Consider the following 20,446-nt stretch of genomic DNA (forward strand, 5'->3'; position numbering starts at 1 on the left):
AAATTTTCCTCTGAAAAAGGTTTCTTGAAAACCTAAACCAGATACAGGTCCCTTTTCAGTTGTGCAGAGAAAAGTGTATTTACATATTTACAGGTCAAATCATGAATGTAGCAGTTGGTACAGATTGTGGATGCACATAACACAAGTCTGAACCTCTTCTGTGAGTCTGGGTCATTGTTTGTGATACCTCAGTTTAAATGAGATATATAAATGAGCCTAAGAGCAGTGTCAAAAGATTGATTTATTTGATCCAAGAATTCAAAATGGTGTCATCGTGTTTGTGTGGAAAGTTATGGGCCCAAAATATTTACTTGCATTTGAAGATTCGGAGCCAGAAAAGAATTGATTGCATTTCTACGGTTCAGGAGTTTGAAGCCAAAGTGTAAACAGGCTTATTTTAGGTGTACCCAAACCATTGATGGGAGATGTGTGGGAGTATATCAAAGTCTTGAAACCAAAGTAGAAAATAAAGAAGAAAAAAGTGCCAACTACATTTGGCTGTTGTACCTGTCAATCAAGTGTGTCTTGCGATGAGCAAACCCTCAGCGTGCTCAAAGCTCCATCTCCTCTGTGGCGGTGGGCGTCCCGACGTGGTTTCTAGAACAAAGCCTTCATCTGACACGTATGCCACATCCTGGGGCTAACACACATCCATCTCATGCCATTTATAGAGGGTGAAGATGCCTTCACACACACACACGCAGACACAAACACACGTAGACACACACACACACACGCAGACACACAAACACACACACACAAACACGCAGACAAACACACAGACACACACACACGCAGACACACACACACACACACACACACTCCTGAGGGTCCTTCGGGCATCTGCTGTCATCAGTCACAACACACCCTTAACTGATTAAGAGAGTGTGTTGAAGAGGACACGTTTTACAAGACGAGGACTGAAGCAAAAAGCAGAAAACAAACCCTGCCAAGGGCATGAGCTTGCTATGACAGACACTTCAGCACTGATCCAGGGACAGAAACGAGTGCTAAAATCAACACACACGCAGTCACCCTAATGCTTTGATGAATGCAAATAGATGCAAGAAAATAGACTGACGCATGCAATCAGAGACAGTAACAAAGACATACCATATCTTTAATGCTTGTTCATTACATTATCTAGTTAAGGCATGTTGGCACATAAAAAAAAGAAGATCCCAAAAAACTCTCGTTTGAGAAATAGCTCTTAAAGCATTAAGTGAATCCCAAGCTTAGCGCAACACTGGGAGGGGTCAGAGGTCAAAAAAAAAAAAAAAAAAAATCTTCCAGTGGAGTACCACAGTTCGCCAAAGCTGACCTTCAGTCAGGTCAATGTCTTCTCTCTGTGTGAGGTTTCTACGATGGCTCAAGAATTTACTGTCGAGGTAACCACAAGGCTGGTTAGTCCCCGTGCGACTAAGCGCCTCTTTCCGAGAAAGCAGTAATCTTTTCAGAGGAACGAGACGTTTCAGTCGACACGAGGGACAGCGAGGAAATCATCATAGCGGCTTGTGCTAATCGATGATACAATCCGTGCCTATCGGGGCATGTCAACTTGTGTGAGGTCATCTCAGTGAGTGAATACTGTTCATGTGCTTCCTTAAAACCCACGAGGAAGAAAACCAGCAGAAAGTAACATCTTCATCAAAAATGTGGTTTCCCTTAAGAGGATTTGAAAGAAAACAAACAAATAAACAAAAAACACGGGCATGTAGAAGAAAAGGCACGACTTGTGGGAATGGAGTCGACATGAAGGGGCTTTAAGAGAAATAAAGAGCGGCTCTAGACATGTCCTTAGAGAACCGATGGAATGTACATCCAGGTCGATGTTTTTTTTTTTTTTTTTTTTTTTTGGTAAGGCAGCACAGTCAAAGGTTCTTTTTTTCCCTCCTTCAGGCACATCAGAAGCAGAAGGCACAGAGGAGAATCCAATATTACACAGAACAGGAGAGAGGAGGAATAGAGGCGATAGACCGTAAACAAAAGCTTACCGCTAGGGAACAAAAGTGTCTGTGATTCTGCGACGATGTGTGTGTCTGTGTGTGTGTGTGTGTGTGTCTATGTCTGAAGTCGAAAGAGTGAAAGTGTTGAGGGCATGTGATTCTGTGAGCGTGTATGTATACTTTTGAGTGCACAAGTGTGGTCTGCATGCGTGTGTCTGTGTGTGTATGAGTTTATGTGCTTCATTTCCATGTATGTGTGTGTGTGTGTGTGTGTGTGTGTCTGTGTGTGTAAGTGTGCGTGCATGTGTGTGTGTTTAAGTAGAGGGTGGGCTAGCTTGGCAATCTGTAACAGCAATCAAACTCTGAAGTGCAATGTGGCATCAAAAATGGCAAGATGGCACTGACTAAGGTTCACCTCAGGTCAGCATCACAGTAGCGGACCAGCATGGCGCGTGTGTCTGCGGTCGAGTGCGTTTGTGAGTGTTGGGCGGTTTGGCCTCACGCAACATCAGGGTGCAGTCCATCGGAGTTGGCACACATGTAACAGTCCTGTCGCCGTCAGGAATGCACCAGTTGGATGGGTGTGTGTGTGTGTGTGTATATATGTGTGTGTGTGTGTGTGTGTGTGTGTGTGTGTGTGTGTGTGAGCGAGAAACAGTCCTTTCAGGAGTGTACCAGTCGGATGCCCTGTCCCGTGTCCAGCACACTGGGCGGCCACCAGGACAGCTTGAGGCGGCGGAAGCAGCGCATGCAGGCATCGCAGGCCCAGAGCGGCTGCAGCGCGCAGCACCAGTTGGCCACGGCCAGCGCCGGGTAGGTGACGCGGGGGAAGTGCGCCTCCCAGTGGCTGCTCACGTCGCTGGCCGTGGGCTGGTGGAGCGTGTAGTCGGCCCAGGGCTTGGACACGCCGTAGTCCGCCTCCACGCCGGGGCGCGCGTGCTCCGCCCAAGGCCTGCCGTCGCCCGCTGTGGTGCTGCAGAGGTAGTCCACCCATGCAGCCGTGAAGTCGCCCAGGCACGGCGGCGAGATGTCGCCGGCCTCTGGGTCGCCGCCTGTCGCGTGGAGCTGGGTGCCCTGTATGGCTACGTAGAGGCCCTCCACGCGGCGCACGCTGCGGACCCAGGGTGGGGAGTTGTCCGTGTCCAGGACCAGGATGAGGCGCGAGCAGTGGCCCGCATTCCGCTCCTGCCACAGGACCAGAAGCTGGTCCAGACGGAAGGTGTCCCCACCTGACAGGGAAAGCAGAAAACACACACACACACACACAAAGACAAATGATTACACCGTCACATGTATACAAACATGAACATACAGACACACACACACACACACACACACAAACACATACAAACACATGTATACACAGACACGTATACAGACACACACACAAACACATACAAACACATGTATACACAGACACGTATACAGACACACACACACACACACACACAAACACATGTATACACAGACACGTATACAGACATGAACACACATACACACAGACACAACCTCAGTCAGTGAAACTGATCGATCCAAAAGCATTTGTCACAAATCACATAGCAGGACAAATCTCATGCTAACAAGTCACGATTAATCCGACTGACAACGGAGTCACCACAGGGGAATGGAGCTCAGCTGTCAATGAACCCCCGATCAATTTGATGCGCAGAGTTGAGCAAAATCAGGAGTTAGGTCACCTGTGAATCAACCTGATCAATGTGATTGATTCACAAAGTCACAGCACAGAGATCAACTGAGTCAAAAGGGGGAGCAGACAACGAGGAGAGGAGGAGACAAGGAGGCTAGAGGACAGATGGAGAGAGATGCTTAGAGTTAAGATGGGGGGAGGGAAGGAGGAGAAGAAGATGGACAGCATAGTTAGTTCGGCCATTTGTATGTGTGAGTGATGATGACTGAACATGAGTCAGTGGGAATTCCGAATGTGTGCGTGACTGTAAGAGAGTGTGTGCGTCAAATTATATGGACAGGGAACTGTGTGTGCGTGCAACAGAAATATGATGTGAGAGTGTATGTGAATCAGTAAGTGCGTGTGTGTCTGTGTGTTGTGTTTTTTATGGGAGCGTGCCAAGAAGAGATGCCCTCCCCAGAACATCCCCATACACACACACACACACAGACGCCAAGGCCCTGGCAGTTATTCAGACAGCCTCCTCTGATCAAACACAGTGACACAGGGCATGACACTCAATATCCTTCATAAGGATTAATACCCTGCTGTGCTCTCTCTCTCTCTCTCAGACTCACACACACACCCACACACAAACACACACACCCACACCCACACCCACCCACACACACACACACACACACACACACACACACACACACACACACACACACACACACACACACACACACACACACACACACAAAAAGATTGAACGCGCTGCCTGGACAGAGCCCAGATAAGATTCTTCTTTACAGTTTTGGGCAATCACCCTCGGTGCGCTGAGGAGCTCGGACGAGACTGGGCTGCTACCCAGAATCCCTCAGGGTGGGCCATCCCTCTCACCTGTCCTCTCACTTCCGGTGGCCTCTTCACTCTTCTCAGTCTCTGCCATGCATGGCACTCTCCACCACGACGCGAGAACACAAAATCATTTAGCATATGACGGTTGACATATGAGGGTATCTTCAGAGAGAGGGAGAGAGAGAGAGAGAGAGAGAGAGAGAGAGAGAGAGAGAGAGAGAAGTCCTACCATGTTTTTGCCCCATCCGATGCACTTGCCCAAGGGATATCACCCATTACTGCCACCTCCAAGGCAATTCCAATGGCGGCCTTATAGACCTAAGGTCAAAGGTTTATGTCTACACTGATGTTTATTTAAAATCACTGTGAGCAAATCCTCTCAACAAGAACAACGAGAACAGCACAGGACATTTCCTTTTGTCATTAGCTTCCTTAGTGGCATTCACATGAGCGTGGCCTACCTGAGTCTCATACACAATCTAATGATCTAATCCTCCCTCAGTCTCAGGGCCCTTCATTGTTATGTCCCAGGTATAGTTTGTCTGATAGCAACCATCAAGAAATGCCATTGCCCATCGCCCAATACCGTCTCCTCTTGTTTAGTAGTGAATGTTTTAAAACTCTGATGTTCGGCGGAATCTTCCGGGGCGAACGCTTGGGCCGACCTCCTCTCTCTCCTCTTGGTTAATATTCACAATGTTGTCTTTTCTCAGCCCGGCTCAGCCGCCCTCATGCATATTCATCCGCTCTCTGGTCGATCGGCTCAAAAAAACAGAACAAAAATCGTTCTTGTGGGGGAGGGAGGGAAACAAAGATGATGACAAAAAAGACCAAAAGGTATTGAACTGTTATCTGGAAAGAAAAGACGCTCTGACGTCTTTTCCGAGCACCGATTAATGTTGCAGGGAACAATACATTCATGACCCTGTTTCTCCACCGTGTCAGTAGTTTGTCAAGTGCTCGTTCTCCAGATTGACAGTTAATTATTAAGTACAATGTAGGGGTGACATGGGAAAAGCGGCTACATTCCTCATGGACCTGAAATGATGCACACCTTTGCAAGGGCAGAGTAAATGAATGGTATACTGACCATACAGCCCACTGATATGACTGCTGGTGGGATGCATGGTCCTTCATTGTAGGGAGGCAGTGTGGATGTTTTGCTCAGAGAACCATATTGTTAATGTTAAGGTCTTTAATTTCTCATTTCTTATTGGGTTTAGTGCGTCTTGTATGAACAAGGAAAATACTGTTAAGGGAATTCTTTGTTTACCAATAAATAGATCTACCGTCTAGAGGAAGCGGATGTTCCATTGTTCTAGCTTTCCTCTGGCAAAATACTAATCTAGGCCAGACGGCACCACACAGGACCAGGACAGAAGGCTTTGCAGGCCAACGCAGGCCGAGGCTTAAGAGCCAACGGACAACTTGAGTTGTCTGCGCTGGCCATCAGCACTGGGGGGAGAAGAGAAGAGAAGAGATTGGCACCTCAGTAATGGAGACTGGAAACAAGAGGGGGGAGTTCAATGGTGTCATGGTTCAGAGAGGAATTGCTTTCTGGGTCTGACAGCTAGGCTACACCCCCCGCCTCCGCCCCCGCGGTTTCTGATCCTGTTCCAGTTCCCATCAGAGCGCTCAGCTGCAGAATGTTCTGACCCGAGTGCGTGCACACACACACACACACACACACACACACACACACACACACACGCACACAGACAGGCACCCACGCACGCACACACAGACACGCACACACACACACCCCCGTCTGCTCCAGCACATTTAACATAATTATGTCCATATCCTGGAGGAGATTCAGCCAGTGGAGAAAGAGTCAAGCCACTGGTTCTACACAGTGTACAAGAAATCAGTACTTCAGACAGTACTTCTTAATGTCATTACACATTATTATACATGTACAGACGTGGACAAAATTGTTGGTACCCTTCATTTAATGTCACTGAAATAACTTGAAACTGACAAGCTCCAGTTTTGTCTCGTCTGTCCAAAGGACATTCTCCCAGAAGCCCTGTGGCTTGTCAATAAGCATTTTGGCAAATTCCAGTTTCGCTTTTATATGATTTGCTTTCAACAGTGGTGTCCTCCTCGGTCGACTTTGGCTCAAACAGCGACTGATGGTGCAATCTGGCACTGATGTACCTTGACCTTGGAGTTCACCTCTAATCTCTTTGGAAGTTGTTTTGGGCACTTTGGTTACCATTTGTATTATCCGTCTCTTCAATTTGTCATCAATTTTCCTCTTGCAGCCACGTCCAGGGAGGTTGGCTACAGTTCCCTGGACCTTAAACTTCTGAATAAGATGTGCAACTGTTGTCACAGGAATATCAAGCTGCTTGGAGATGGTCTTATAGCCTTTACCGTTAACATGCTTGTCTATAATTTTCTTTCTAATCTCTTAAGACAACTCTGTCCTTAGCTTTCTGTGGTCCATGTTCAGTGTGGTACACACCATGATACCAAACACCACAGTGACTACTTTTCACCCTTTAAATAGGCAGACTGACTGATTACAAGTTTGAAGAAGCCTGTAATGCTAATTAGAGGACACACCTTAGTTTAACATGTCCCTATGGTCAAATTATTTTAAATCTTTTCTAGGGGTACCATCATTTTTGTCCAGGCCAGTTTAATTTTTTATTTTTTTTTAATGATTCTGTTGAACCACAATTCAAAAGCAATGTCTGATTTTCATTAGTTCATTTTCAGTATTTTTTTTATTTATTATTACTTTTGTCAGTTTCAAGTTATTTCAGTGACCATTGTGGCTTTTTCTTCCTTTAACGGAAGGGTACCAACAATTTTGTCCACGTCTGTACATACATTATTATACATACAATATGTGTGTGTGTGTGTGTGTGTGTGTGTGTGTGTGTGTGTGTGTGTGTATTTAACTGACTGAGTTTTCCATTTTCCCCTGATCTGCATGAAGTTGACAGAGCTCATCAGTAGCACTCTCAAACACACACACACACACACACACACACACACACACACACACACACACACACACAGACACACACCTTCTTCAGCTAATCAAGAGCATTAGCCTACAGTATAATCACACTGACTCTACTCAGGTGTCCCTGGAGACAGGAATAGAGGAGAGGGGGGTGCTTGAGAGCCCCTCTACACAGGAGTACAAATACAAGTACTATGCACAATGCCTTTCCATGACAATCCACAGCAACACAGAAAACCCTGTTCCATTACGCTACTGCTCACAACCCTCCATTCAGACAATCATTCACTTTCTTTACTTTGAATTTGCATTTCATTTGATTTATTGGCTGTTGCCTCTCCACCCAACACCGCCCAGTCCTCTCTGTCTTATGAACCAGGACCTGCACACCAGAGGATAGCAGTCACTACAGCAATACAGCATACAGGACCAGGACCTGCACACCAGAGGATAGCAGTCACTACATCACTACAGGTCCTCTGTATTCTCCCTTGCCTTGGCACGTCCCAGTCCTGTTCTCGGAGAACAGTGTATCTCTCCCAGCCCCACTACATCTGCCAGTGGAAATCAGATAACGGAAATCTGCGCAATTTACTACATCAGGTGTGTTCAGTTATCCAAGAGCAGAGTTTGACTGGCTGGGTGCACCAGGCTCAGTTAAGGGCTTTATGGTACAATATATATATATGGGCTTAACCGGGTGAGGTAATTCTGGATGAGAAGACACACATATGACCTATAAACTGGCTCCCTGCTCACCCTCACCTGCCAATGCCAGGAAGTAGAAAGCACTGAATGAATGGCTACACTTCCTCATTCAACCCCTATTCTACTGTTGAACACTGAGGTCAATCCCAATTCCCAGTCATCCCATTGTCTCCTTCTCTCTCTCTCTCTCTCTCTCTCTCTCTCTCTGACAGAAGGCAAATATTAACACCCAATGAAACTGGAATAGAGGGCTGTACAAGGCGAAGTCCAGACACATAATGGCATTCAGACACGAGGGGCTATAAAGAAGCTCCCTCCTAATATTATCTGACAATAGCAGGAGCGGAGGGAGAAATACAGCTCTGAGCACTTTGATGGAAGGCAGTGGTTCTCCATCATGCCGGAACATCCCCCCCCCGACCACCCGACCCCCCAACTCCATTCCCGCTCTGCATGCTTACCATCTTTTTCTATTTCATTTCTATCTTTCCTTCTTTCTCCTCTCTCTACATCCTGAAACACGGACACAGGTGCTCGCTCTCACCCGCCAGCGCCCAGTCTCCGCTCTAGCAGAGCAGGTAGGAGTCCAGCAGGGCATCCATTTCTTTCTCTCACTCACTCACTCACTCTCTCTCTCTCTCTCTTTCTCACTCACTCACTCTCTCGCTCTCTGCAGTACACTGCATACAGCACCAGAACCCTTAAAGAAAAAACGTTGGCCCTAGAATGAACATTTATTGGACAAATGAGTCCATCTTTCTCTCCATACTGACACACAGACATATATAAACTGTCTCTCTCTCTCTCTCTCTCTCTCTCTCTCACCTGCCAGAGCCCAGTCTCCGGTGCGTAGCGTGTGGCCGCTGTAGTAGAGCAGGTAGGTGTCGTGGCGCGGGCCCTCGGCCGTCTGCAGCTCCAGGAAGGCGCGTAGCTTGGCCAGCAGGGCCTCCAGCGTCAGGCCGCTGGTGGAGTAGTCGCAGCCGAACGTGTGGATGAGGTGGTGGGAAAAGAGGCGCTGTACGGCAGACAGGGTGGCGGTAGAGCGCGCGTTCAGCTCCTGCACCTGCTCAGGGGGGAGGAGGACCGGCTGGCCATCAGCACTGGGGGGGAGAAGAGAAGAAAAGAGAAGAGAAGAGAAGAAAAGAGAGGCGTGTTATGAGGCTCGTGAAATATATGTGTGTGTGTAGCCACAGTCAATGCCAAGTAGAGGAGAGGAAGGGAGTTTACAGGAAAGGAGTGTGTGTGTGTGTGTGTGTGTGTGTGTGTGTGTGTGTGTGGGTGTGTGTGCGTCTGGAGAGAGGAGAGGTATCAGAAGAGTTCATGTGAGAGGAGAGCTGTTGCACTGGCAGAAGAGAGGTATATGGTCATGAAAGACATGGCGAAGATAAAGGTGATATCCTGCATTGCCTTGGAATCAAACCCGGATCCACTACTTGGAAGGCAGCGACGCTAAGAACATTATTAGATTGGGCATATGGGAGGTGATAAGAAAAATAGGTAGCTGGGATGAGAAGACGAGTGGGGGAAACACACACAGAGAAGGCTTCGTAAACAACAAGAAAGTACACAAAAAGGAGTCGCTTTGAAGAGAAGCAGAAGAGGGCTAGGACGCCTAGGGGACCACAGACGAGGAGAGACGTCAGGGAGAGAAGAGGGAAGAGATGATGGGAGAAACGAGCGGCGATGGTTAGGGGCGAGGGAGAGACACCGCTGCATGTCCTGAGTTTTGTTTTGTGTTGTTCATGGAGGCAGACTGTGACTGTCTGGAACAAGGTGAAGCATCTCTTGTCCTTACAAACACACTCGTGGACATGAGTCACAACTGAATTTTTACCAAGATAGTGTTTATTTGTGTGTGTGTGTGTGTGAGAGAGAGAGCAGGTCAGGGCTGGCCATGAAGGCCCACTTCTAAATATATCGATGAACAGTACAGTGTACCTTCACCCCCAACTCCACCCACTGCAAGGGGTCGGGGGGGAGGGGGGGAGGGGGGGTAGAGTGGGGCTGTGAACTCTTGTGAAGGATGAGTCTTGTTCAGCAAATGCAAATGAGGCTTACACTTACGGGTGGGGATTGGAGGAGGTGGGCCGCCTATTTCATGACATAGATAAGTCCCCAAGGGCCGACCCTACGTCCGCATTGGCCTTGCAAGGTTCAGGGTGATTTTAAACAGTAGATGGCGTTTTGAGCCATTTTCAACCCATACAATGTAGATGTTTATAAAAAAGGGGAATTTTGTCAATATTAACGCCAGCATTGAGGTGTTTCATCACACATCGGCCCCAAACACACATTTCAGGGTACAGTTACACTTAAAGCTCTGCTAACCGTCACACAAAGAATGTGTGTGATTGCGCATCTTCAGGGGTGTATGTCTGTGTATGTTCGTGTATGCAAAGTCCTTGCGTGTTGTGAATGTATCTACGACACATTCAGGGTTCATCTCCCCTTTAAACACATGAATGAACATTAACCTCTGTGTGTGTGTGTGGGGGGGGGGGGGGGGGGGGGGGTAGGGTGAAACATTAAATCGCCCTTCTGAACGTGTATGAACATCAGTCTCTGCTAAAGGCTAAAGTATTAGGGCAAAGAGTCAAGGCTGAGCTGCAGGTAAAGTAAAGCTCTGACCAACATGTCTAATGATTCATCACACACACACACACACAAAGCATACACCCATACAAGGCCACACACGCACACATTTTAACCATACACATGTACATGTACATGTACATACACATGCATACATACACACGTTGTTGCAGACACTCCCTCTTAAGCGGTGTCAGGTCCAGCTGAGAGTGAACTCCAGCCAGACACAAAGACAAAGAATCAGACATAGAAACTGAGGCAGACGCATGCATACAGACAGCGAGGAAAAGAACAGAGAAGAGGATGAAAACACTCAGAGACAAGAAATGTCAAGAAGTCAAGAAAGATGCAGTGAATTACGTCTCGAAAGAGGAAGAATATTTTAATAATAATAAAAGAACATTTATTTAGATCACATGCTTGAGATATTGTGTGTGTGTGTGTGTGTGTGTGTGTGTGTGTGTGTGTGTGTGTGTGTGTGTGTGAGAGTGTGAGAGAGAGAAGGGGAGAGAGAGAGAGAGAGAAGGGGAGAGAAGAGGAGAGAGGGAAGTGTGTGTGTGTGAGGGTGTGTTATGATAAGGGCAGAGTGTTTTTTTCCCCTCTCTGTGTGGTTTACCTCAGATAGCCACAGCAGATGAGAGAGCTGCAGGCAATGAAGATGGATCTAAGGTTCCAAAACCTCTGTTGAAAGTGTGTATGTGTGTGTGTGTGTGTGTGTGTGTGTGTGTGTGTGTGTATCCACTGATCTATTCGAGCAGAAATCTCTGCATGTCTCTGTCTGCCTTCTCTTTCCAACAGTCTCACTCTGACAGTCCTACCTCCTCATATCGGTCAAACCATTTTGGCCCATGTTTGTCTGTGACTGATGCCAGCCAAGTCTGTCTGTCTGTTTATGCAGGATGTCTGTCTGGCTGTGAGAGATGTCACTGATGTCTGTCTGTGAGTGATGTCAGAAGTGTCTATCTCTCTGTGAGGGATGCAGCAGTGTCTATCTGTCTATGTAGGATGTCTGTCTGGCTGTGAGAGATGTCACTGATGTCTGTCTGTCTGTCTGTCTATGCAGGATGTCTGTCTGTCTGTCTGTGAGTGAGTGATGTCAAAAGTGTCTATCTGTCTGTGAGGGATGTCAGTACGGTCTGGCTATCTGTGAGGGATGTCAGTACTCTCTGTCTGTCTGTGAGTGATGTCAACTATAATGTCAGTGGATGGATGTCTGTCTGTCTGTCTGTCTGTCTGTCTGTCGCAGTAATTCCAGCCACCTTTACTCACGGTCTACCACTGTCTCCCATTTCCTCTGATTTTCCCCTGGTTAGACCGTCTAACTGTCTAGTGTTCTCTTTTTCCGTTTGATCCTCCTCTTCCCGTAGTCTTGCTGGGTAGGTGGTTTGGCACTTAATTTCTTTTTGTCCTTTAATGTTTTCTTCACTTCAGCATATTCAATATGCCTTTTAAGGATTGTAGGTGGGGAGTCATGGTCCATGTTTTTTCTGCCAAGCTTTACGGATCACCTCTTCTTTTACTCTGTAGCTCACCAACTTGGCAATAAGCTTGCCTGTGGGCCGATGGGTTTGGGTGCCAGAGCCCCCCTCTCGATCTTGAGGTCCATAGAGTTCCTGAGAACCTCAGTAGGTTTCCCAGGAAACTGGGAGATGTTCTAACCCTCAGACTCTTCAGGTATGCCATAGATCCGAATACAAGAACAACAAAAAAAACCTGCAAATGTTTTGGTGTACCCCAGGGGTCGATCCTGAGGCCTTTATTATTCAACCTTCATATGCTCCCACTTGGATAAATCATTAAAGAATGAGATTTCTTATCATAGCTATGCTGCTGATACCCAAATTTACTAAGCCCTCTCGCCTACCGACTATGGTCCTCTAGAATCTCTTTGTCAATGCACTTATCCAATTAACAGCTGGACTTCTCAACATTTCTGCTGAGTAAGGACAAAACTGAATTAATCTTATTTAGGACAAATGAGGAGAGACTTAGGACTGAGACTCATTTTGACACAAACAACCTTACAGCGAAAGCCTTATGTTGACACATGATTGAGAAAATCTCTGTAATGGCCTTTTTCTTCAGCAGGGTTGATTACTGCAATAGTCTTTCCACAGGCCTCCCTAGAAAGACCATCAAACAGCTCCAGCAAAACAGCAAAAAATTATACAAAGTTCTTACAAAAACAGAAAAGAATGGACCACATTCCCCCAATACTTCATGAATAAATAAATACTCAAACTGTTTCAAATCTAGACTAAAGACCCAACTGCTCTCAGATACTTTTTTGCCAACTGATCAAATGCACTCAACTTCTTATTTATTTATTTGTCTATATTCTTTAATAATGCACTTTTCCTTTTGTAATCTCTTCTTTTTCTATGTTCTTTTATCTGCTCATTTGTAAAGCACTGAATTACCAATGTGTATGAATCGTGTTATATAAATACACTTGCCTCGCCTTGCCTATCAGCCCATCAGTCTCTCTCATTCTTCTACTCCTCCTCTCTCCCTCCTTCCTTCCTTCTTTCCTTCCTTCCTTCTGTCCCTCTTCACTTTTCCTCTCTTCATTCCCCTACCTCTGCTCTCTATCTACCCATCTCCTCCCTTTTTCACTCTCCTCCTCTCTCTCTCTCTCTCTCTCTCTCGCCCTCTCGCTCTCTCCTTCCCTTTTCACCTCTCCCCTCTTCCCCCTGAGAAGCACTCATCATTGTAAAATCATGATTGTGCCCGTCTGACAACAGATTACCCCCTCCGCCGCATTCTCCTCCTGTGCCTGGCTCGCTCGCCCGCCCGCCTGCCAGCCATCCTCTTCACGGGGTGCCAACAGAATACTGAGCGCCCGCTCGCACGTGGCCCCACATGCCCAATCACCACCACCACCACTTCTTCTTCTTCCCTCGTACCAAAACACCCAACGACCCCATCTCCCTGAACTCATGCTGTTCCCCCCACTCTGTTATTGACATTCAGACAGCTAAATCCTCCCTCTCCACAGAACAAGCTTGTGTTCATTCATTCATGTCCATTAGTTGTTTTTTTTACACTCCGTTAAGTGTTTGTGTATCTGGAGCGCGCGGGGTGGGGGTGGGGGGCGGTGAGAGAGACAAAGAGAGGGAGATAGAGGAGAGAGAGGGAGAGATGGTTTGAGATTCTAGTCAAGTTGCTCTTGCACTGTCTTGGGTCTAAAACATTAAAGAGGGAGCTTGTGCTCTCTTGGACTTCAATGCATGCGCTCACAAATAGATTTTTACTCTGGTTTCAAAGGCATGGAGGAGCACTCTGTGATCTATACTGTATAACTGTATAACTTACGGCACAGCATCAATTATTTCATTTCTTCAAAATAATCAGACCTAAATCAGAGTTTTTTTCTTTTCTCGTTTTACTTATGTCGATTCAACACCAGATGATTGTAAGCCCTACCAGGAGCTCATATGCTTCCTTCCCAGCTCCAGGTTCATTTTTAAAAATCGCTTATTTTTCTATGTTCCTTTATCTGCCTATGTGTAAAGCTCATTGCATTACCAATCTGTATGAATTGTGCTATATAAATACACTTGCCTTGCCTCTGTTTCCAGGCTGGCATGGCAGATGTGTCTGGCTAAATCCACAAACCCGTGAGTGCTGCCTGAGTTTGGTTCCAAACGCTGAGATACTACCACAGCTTTTGAAGTTCACGGGAGTAAATCAAATACAAGTGTGTGTACGTCTGTGAGCGAGCGAGTGAGAGAGAGAGCAAGAGAGAGATTGTGTGTACGTGAGAGAGAATATGCGTGAGTGCATGAGTGTGTGTGTGTGTGTGTGTGTGTGTGCGAGCGCACATGTGCAGAAGAGAGCAAGTGAGAGTGTGTGTGTGTGTGTGTGTGTGTACCTGTGGTAGCAGGTAGGGATGACCACGGCGTATCCGGCGTAGGTGCCACCGAGGCAGCTCCCCAGCTCATGGAAGAGGCCAAGGGCCAGAGACTCTAATGGCAGCACCACCAGCAACACCCCCATAAACAACCCTTTATCGAGCTGAGGGAGGGAGAGGGGGAGAGAGAGAGAGAGAGAGAGAGATAAAAAGAGGAGGGGGAGGAGGACACAGAGAGAGATTTAAAACACTTGTTAATTGAATCAAACCTTTACATTTCCGCACCCTTGTGACCCATAATATGCATTAGAACATCCAACAACCTATCAGATCCTCAGAGTTAAAAGAGAAAGAGAAAGAGAGAAAGAGAAAGAGAAAAAAGAGAGAGAGAGAGAGAATGAACAACAATAGCAGAGAAGTGAGAGACAAACATGACATCATTTATGGTTCATCAAAACCATGTCAGGCCCAGGTTCATGCCAGCATCAGAAGCTTTGTGGTCTACACCCTGGTCATCAACATTGCCTGACAACAGATTACAGGGGCAAAGACATGGTCCACATCTGAGGAACAAAGACTGAGACAGAATTGATAGCAATGCTAACAGTCTCATCATGAACAGGTTGACAGCTTGTTGGGGAATCAGTATCGCAAAACTACCTCATCAAACTACTCAACTATGAGAGCTATGCGGAACCAGAGAGAAGGGGGGGGGGAACTGAGAGAGAGACAGAGAGGGAAAGACTGAGATAGAGCTAGACAATAAAGACTGCACTGTCTATTCAGATGTGTATTTTGGGGAGCTTCAAGGCTGGGTTTGTTGAGGCTCTTTGTCAACACAAGCCCATATCGACAGCTAATTGAATTCACAACCACAAACAACGAGCAGACGCTGCAACGCTCCAGCCTTTTTACCGCACGCGGTGGTTGTACACAAACCACAGCATCCCCACCACCAGCCTTGTAGACTATGGAGATTTTAGTCTTTAATGAAGATCGTGGTCTTCCAATCTGAGAGCATTATTTATTCATTTCATGTACAGATTTTGTAATGTTTTTTTTCCCCCTCAAAACCTGCCCTCTCTCTCAAATAGCCCCCTCCTATTAGTTAGAGGGTATGGTATGACATTGTCAAAAGTCTGGGATTCTGGTAGACTAAAGTCGACAAACGTTTTTGCACAATTTGATCAAGCCAACTCAACAAGGTACGTCAAATGCTCAATCAAATACGATGACTCACAAGGTGTAGTGGCATAAGCACAGAAAATTTTGAATAAACCTACCTACTTATCTAGCAATCAATGGAATGTAGAATGGGAGAGCATCATTAAACACAGTAAGACAAGGTGCCAAGAGAAGCCTTTAGCGGAGATCTCACTAAGGCAGAAAGAGTGAGAATGAGAAAGAGAGAGAGAGAGAGAGAGAGAGAGAGAGAGAGAGAGAGAGAGAGAGAGAGAGAGACAGAGAAGGAATATGGGGGGGGGGGGGTCCTCTCACCTGAGGCAGAGAGCGTCAGAGAGTGTGTGTGAGTGAGTGTGCGTGTGCGAGAGAGAGAGAGAGAAAGAAAGTGAAATGAAAATAGAGTGAGAGAGGTGGGGATGATCTCACCAGACTGGTTACCCAGGTGCTAATGACTCCAGCGAGGGCAGGGTGTGACAGGGCCACTGACTAACTTGTGAATGCAGTTCCATTCAGAAGTGGATCATTCAGACATTCAGCCTCAATAGAGTATAAAGGGCGGTCCACAGAATGGCAGCAGCAAATAGGCTAAAACTAGCCTGATGCTTGAAAGGTGCAGCTAAAATGATTCTCCCCAATAACTTGCTCCAATTAGGTCGACATATGGACTCTATACATCTCTCAACTCAATAGCAACACAAACATTTATGACTTATGAGAGTCATTGGTTTGCACTACTTAAGTTAGCTGAAAACATTTCACTGTACTTTGCCTATCTATAAATCTCCTTGCTTTTGAGGTGACATGATCTGAATAGGAAGCTTTTATTTTTACCTCAAGAAAGTTATGCCACAGAAAAAAAGAATTAAGATAATATTAATGTACAGGGAAATATAAACTACAGACATGGACAATGGATGATTAAATATTACAAATATGTGTAACGTCTGCATTGTGCATACAAGATTTTGTGCACATCATGTAACCAGAAAACACACACACACACACACACACACACACACACACACACACACACACACACAATATCACACACACACATGCACAAAACCAAAGATCTTTTGAATACAAATGGATCTATGTACCCTCCAGCTCCAGTGCCCCACTCCCCCTTACCTGCCAGGACACGGCCCCCAGTATGGCTGTGGACAGCAGGCTGAAGAACATCAGTCTCTCCAACACCAGGCAGAAGTGGCGCATGCCCCTGGCCCCCATGACTCGGTCGATCGGCCGCAGCTCGGAGGCCTGAGCGCGGTGGGCCTTCTGGCACTCGCTGAGCTTGTTGTGGAAGCCCCAGAGCGACGCCAGGAACACTGCGTGGCACAGCACCCAGAACAGCCCGAACACGCAGAAACCCGGGATCACCAGGTACCACATCTCCAGGTTGCCCAGCTTGACAGCGCACAGTCCAAAGAAGGCCCCCTCGAGCAGTCCGAGCGGCAGCAGCGAGAGCATCCTCCAGAGGCGGCCCAGCGAGAGGAACGGGCGCCACCGCTCGGTGGGGGCCAACCCGTTGAAGTAGACGTCAAGCAGGGGGTCACACACTAGCCGGCCCAGGTAGCAGCCCAGCGCGAACGGGTTGGCCCGGATGTGCAAGGCCTGGAAGAAGAACGCGGACGTTACTATCGTGAAGCAGGCCAGGATGGGTAAGGCCAGGACAGACTTCATGCGCAGGTCCACCACGGTGGCGGCCAGGGCCAACACCAGGGCCAAGAGTGCTGCCGGCTTCTCCAGCTTCAGGGTGGTGCTGGCAATGCCAAAACCCAGCAGCTCCAGCAGCTCCTCGGAGGTGAGCAGCGCGGGACAGTAGCGGGCGCTGCCCCCGATGCGCTCCGTCAGCGCCCAGAGCACGCGGGCGGACACGCTTGCCAAGAGGAGGTAGTTGGCCACCTGCTCCTTGACCTCGGCCTCCAGCGCCGGGCTGTTGATGAAGCAGAGGAGGCCCTGCAGGAAGCCGATCCACAGGTGGAAGAGGCTCAAGCTGGCTGACTCCATGGAGAAGTAGTAGTAGAGAATGCTGGCGATGCCCAGCACAAACAGGCCCAGAATGAAGATGACCAGGATCATGGGCTCGGAAGATAGCTCCCAGCGCACGTACATGCCCAGACACACGGCCACCATCAGGTTCAGGCTGGACAGGTAGCCCAGGCAGCGAACCGACGACGCCCACACGTCCCCCTTTTTGGGCGCATCCTCCTCGGTCGCCTCTTCCAAGCTGCTCATGGTTATGGATGAGGTGGAGTTTAGGACAAAGCGCAGGAGTCTAGGGCGCCGTCCGCTAACTAAGAGGGGGTCTCTTCTTGCTCACATGTCAGCGACTGCAGATTACAACCATTTAAAATATGTTAATACAAATATCAATATGTTCAGAGGTGACTAATACCTCTGGTCAGCGTTTATCTCACCAGGGTCGAATAGCAATAACAGTTAGGTTAAGCTAGTTCCTTAGAATTTGATATAGCCTAAGGTATAACATCAATCCATCGCTAACGTAACTGTCTTCATTTAATAATTAAAAAGCAAACGTAATAACATTTTAGAAAGCTACATTTAGCTCTGTATCAGTCACAGCCCGAGTTGAGTGTACGTGGCTCTGATATCAACATGTCTTAACGTTAGCTCATCCAATCAATCAAACTTCTGACGCTATGGTCCCTGGCCACTGATCAGTTGACGTTATAACTAACTTTTGTCGTTTTTTTTTTCTTATTTGTTATTCTTTCCCAATCTGTTATTCTTTCACTCAAGAGAGTATGCCATATCACAAATGCTTCTCCAAAATATATCTACGTTTGCATTTAGTGACCGAGGCCTACAAAATATTAAGTTTGCTGACTGACTGACAGTCGTTTGCAATTGACTGCACTCCATAGTTAAAGTCCAACAACGGCTGATGTGGCAAATTCAACTGGCTAGTAATCTCGCACGTTGTCACTACGTGTAACTGACTGACCGTGTCAGCATTCATATTTATATAGACAAATATAAAAGAATAGTTTGTGAATGTTGAAATCTGTCACAGAAAATGCAATACTTACACTCGTTAAACAACTTTCTCTCAGTTCGCCACATTTCCGCACTTCTAACTACGGTGTGTCGAGAAGGACAGTCTTAGCATCCAAACCAAGGGAAATGCACAAACGCTTTATTTCCCCCGGTTGTTCCGAGAGGTTTATGTTATGTTTTATGTTTTATTGATGTATCTATGTACATTATGTGTATAGATATTTTAATTTAAGTGTAGCCCGTTCAAACTTTGATCATATAATCTCTATAAATCTACAAAGAGTAGCTTGTTATGCTTTTTCATTTACAATATGGTTTCTGAGCCTACTAAGTTATAAAGGTTTTCTTTAAATATTCAGTAATTGTGTTCAAAATATACCTAAGGACAAAGAAATGTTCTGGCAGTGGTATGAGGTTGTGATATTTTCAAATTTCGTCACGTTATTCATTTGACATTTGAGGAGACCTGCAAACCTACCTTGCTTGACCTTTCTACAGCCATGCAATGAGCTGATATCAGGTAGTAATGATATGTCTCGCCTGCTCTCTCTCTCTCTCTCTCTCTCTCTCTCTCTCGCTCACACACACACACACACACACACACACACACACACACACACACATACATATACACGCAGATTACCATCCCCTATAAAAATGGCATGGTGAGCAGTGTGGCATCTTCTTCACAGGGGCACTGCGTAGGTAGAGGACTGAAAAGGCTGTGTAAACATAATGCAGGCTAAGCAGCTCACTCCCACACTCGATCCTGCAAGCCTCTCATCCTTCAAGATGGGGAGTAGGGGTGGGGGGTGGAGCAGACGAGATGGAGGGAGAGGGGGGAGTTTGGGGGTGGGGGGGGTGGGGGTGGCATATGAAGAGAAAGAAGATAAATATATATAGATAGAGAAGGATGTAGAGACAAGGAGGGAGAGAGAAAGAGAGAGAGAAAGATGATAAGTAAACATAGAGAGGAATGGAGAGAGAGAGAGAGAGAGAGAGAGAGAGAGAGAGAGAATGTGTCAAATTATAGCCCATAGTGTGGGCTTTTCTCAGTGAGGATCCTGTCAGTCTGACAGCTATGTGACTCCCATCCTGAAGTGCACTGCCTTGTCAAACATCTGTTGGCCTAGTGCAATCCCCCCAGATTTTGTCACCATGAGGTCCAGTTGAGGACGGAGGCGTGAAATGCCTCCCCCTTGCACCTTTCCCATCATGCACTCCTCCTCACAGGAGAGAGAGAGGGAGAGAGAGAGAGAGAAAGAGAGAGAGAGAGAGAGAGAGAGAGGAAGAGAGACGGATTATCACCGTGGACTGAACAATCTTGGGCTGAGGAAAGAAGAAAAAAAAACCTTGGCAGACTTGGCAGTGGACTCTAATTTTTTGGCTCTCAAGGAGAAATAAACCGACTGGCCTCCCAAGATCAAAAGCACATTTACTGCGTTACTAAGAGATGCTTTTTAAAAGGTTTATTTAGGATTTTCTGCTGATACAACATGATAAATACGGATAGGATGAACATCAAGGAGCGGGCTAATTCACTATCCTGGGGGCATTTGCCGTCTATAAAAAGCCTCCTTTCATTTCCTCATAAAGAGGTGAGAGAGAAACAGAGGGAGGGAGGGATGGAGTGAGAAAGAGGGAGAGAAATAGAGAAACAGTGGGTGGGTTTA

General features: G+C 46.8%; 1 protein-coding gene across 1 annotated transcript; it reads right to left on the reverse strand.

The window, feature by feature from the left end:
• Positions 1 to 1,089: 1,089 nt before the first annotated feature.
• Positions 1,090 to 18,907, reverse strand: tmem168a (transmembrane protein 168a). Its single transcript, XM_012824396.3, has 5 exons — positions 18,806 to 18,907; positions 16,884 to 18,085; positions 14,592 to 14,734; positions 8,951 to 9,225; positions 1,090 to 3,175 (listed from the first exon to the last, which is right to left on the reverse strand). The coding sequence occupies exons 2-5, from the start codon at positions 17,988 to 17,990 to the stop codon at positions 2,610 to 2,612; spliced, it is 2,091 nt and encodes a 696-aa protein (XP_012679850.2). The 5' UTR covers positions 17,991 to 18,085; positions 18,806 to 18,907; the 3' UTR covers positions 1,090 to 2,609.
• Between the last annotated feature and the right edge of the window lie 1,539 nt (positions 18,908 to 20,446).

Source organism: Clupea harengus, chromosome 16, assembly GCF_900700415.2.
Source record: "Clupea harengus chromosome 16, Ch_v2.0.2, whole genome shotgun sequence".
NCBI lineage: Eukaryota > Metazoa > Chordata > Actinopteri > Clupeiformes > Clupeidae > Clupea > Clupea harengus.

Coding starts and splice junctions, on each gene's coding strand:
- tmem168a (XM_012824396.3), bottom strand. CDS start 17,990: ATGAGCAGCTTGGAAGAGGCGACCGAGGAGGATGCGCCCAAAAAGGGG. Junction 14,735..16,883: donor TGGGGGCCGTGTCCTGGCAG/GTAAGGGGGAGT, acceptor TCCCTCCCTCAG/CTCGATAAAGGGTTGTTTAT. Junction 9,226..14,591: donor ATCCCTACCTGCTACCACAG/GTACACACACAC, acceptor TCTCCCCCCCAG/TGCTGATGGCCAGCCGGTCC.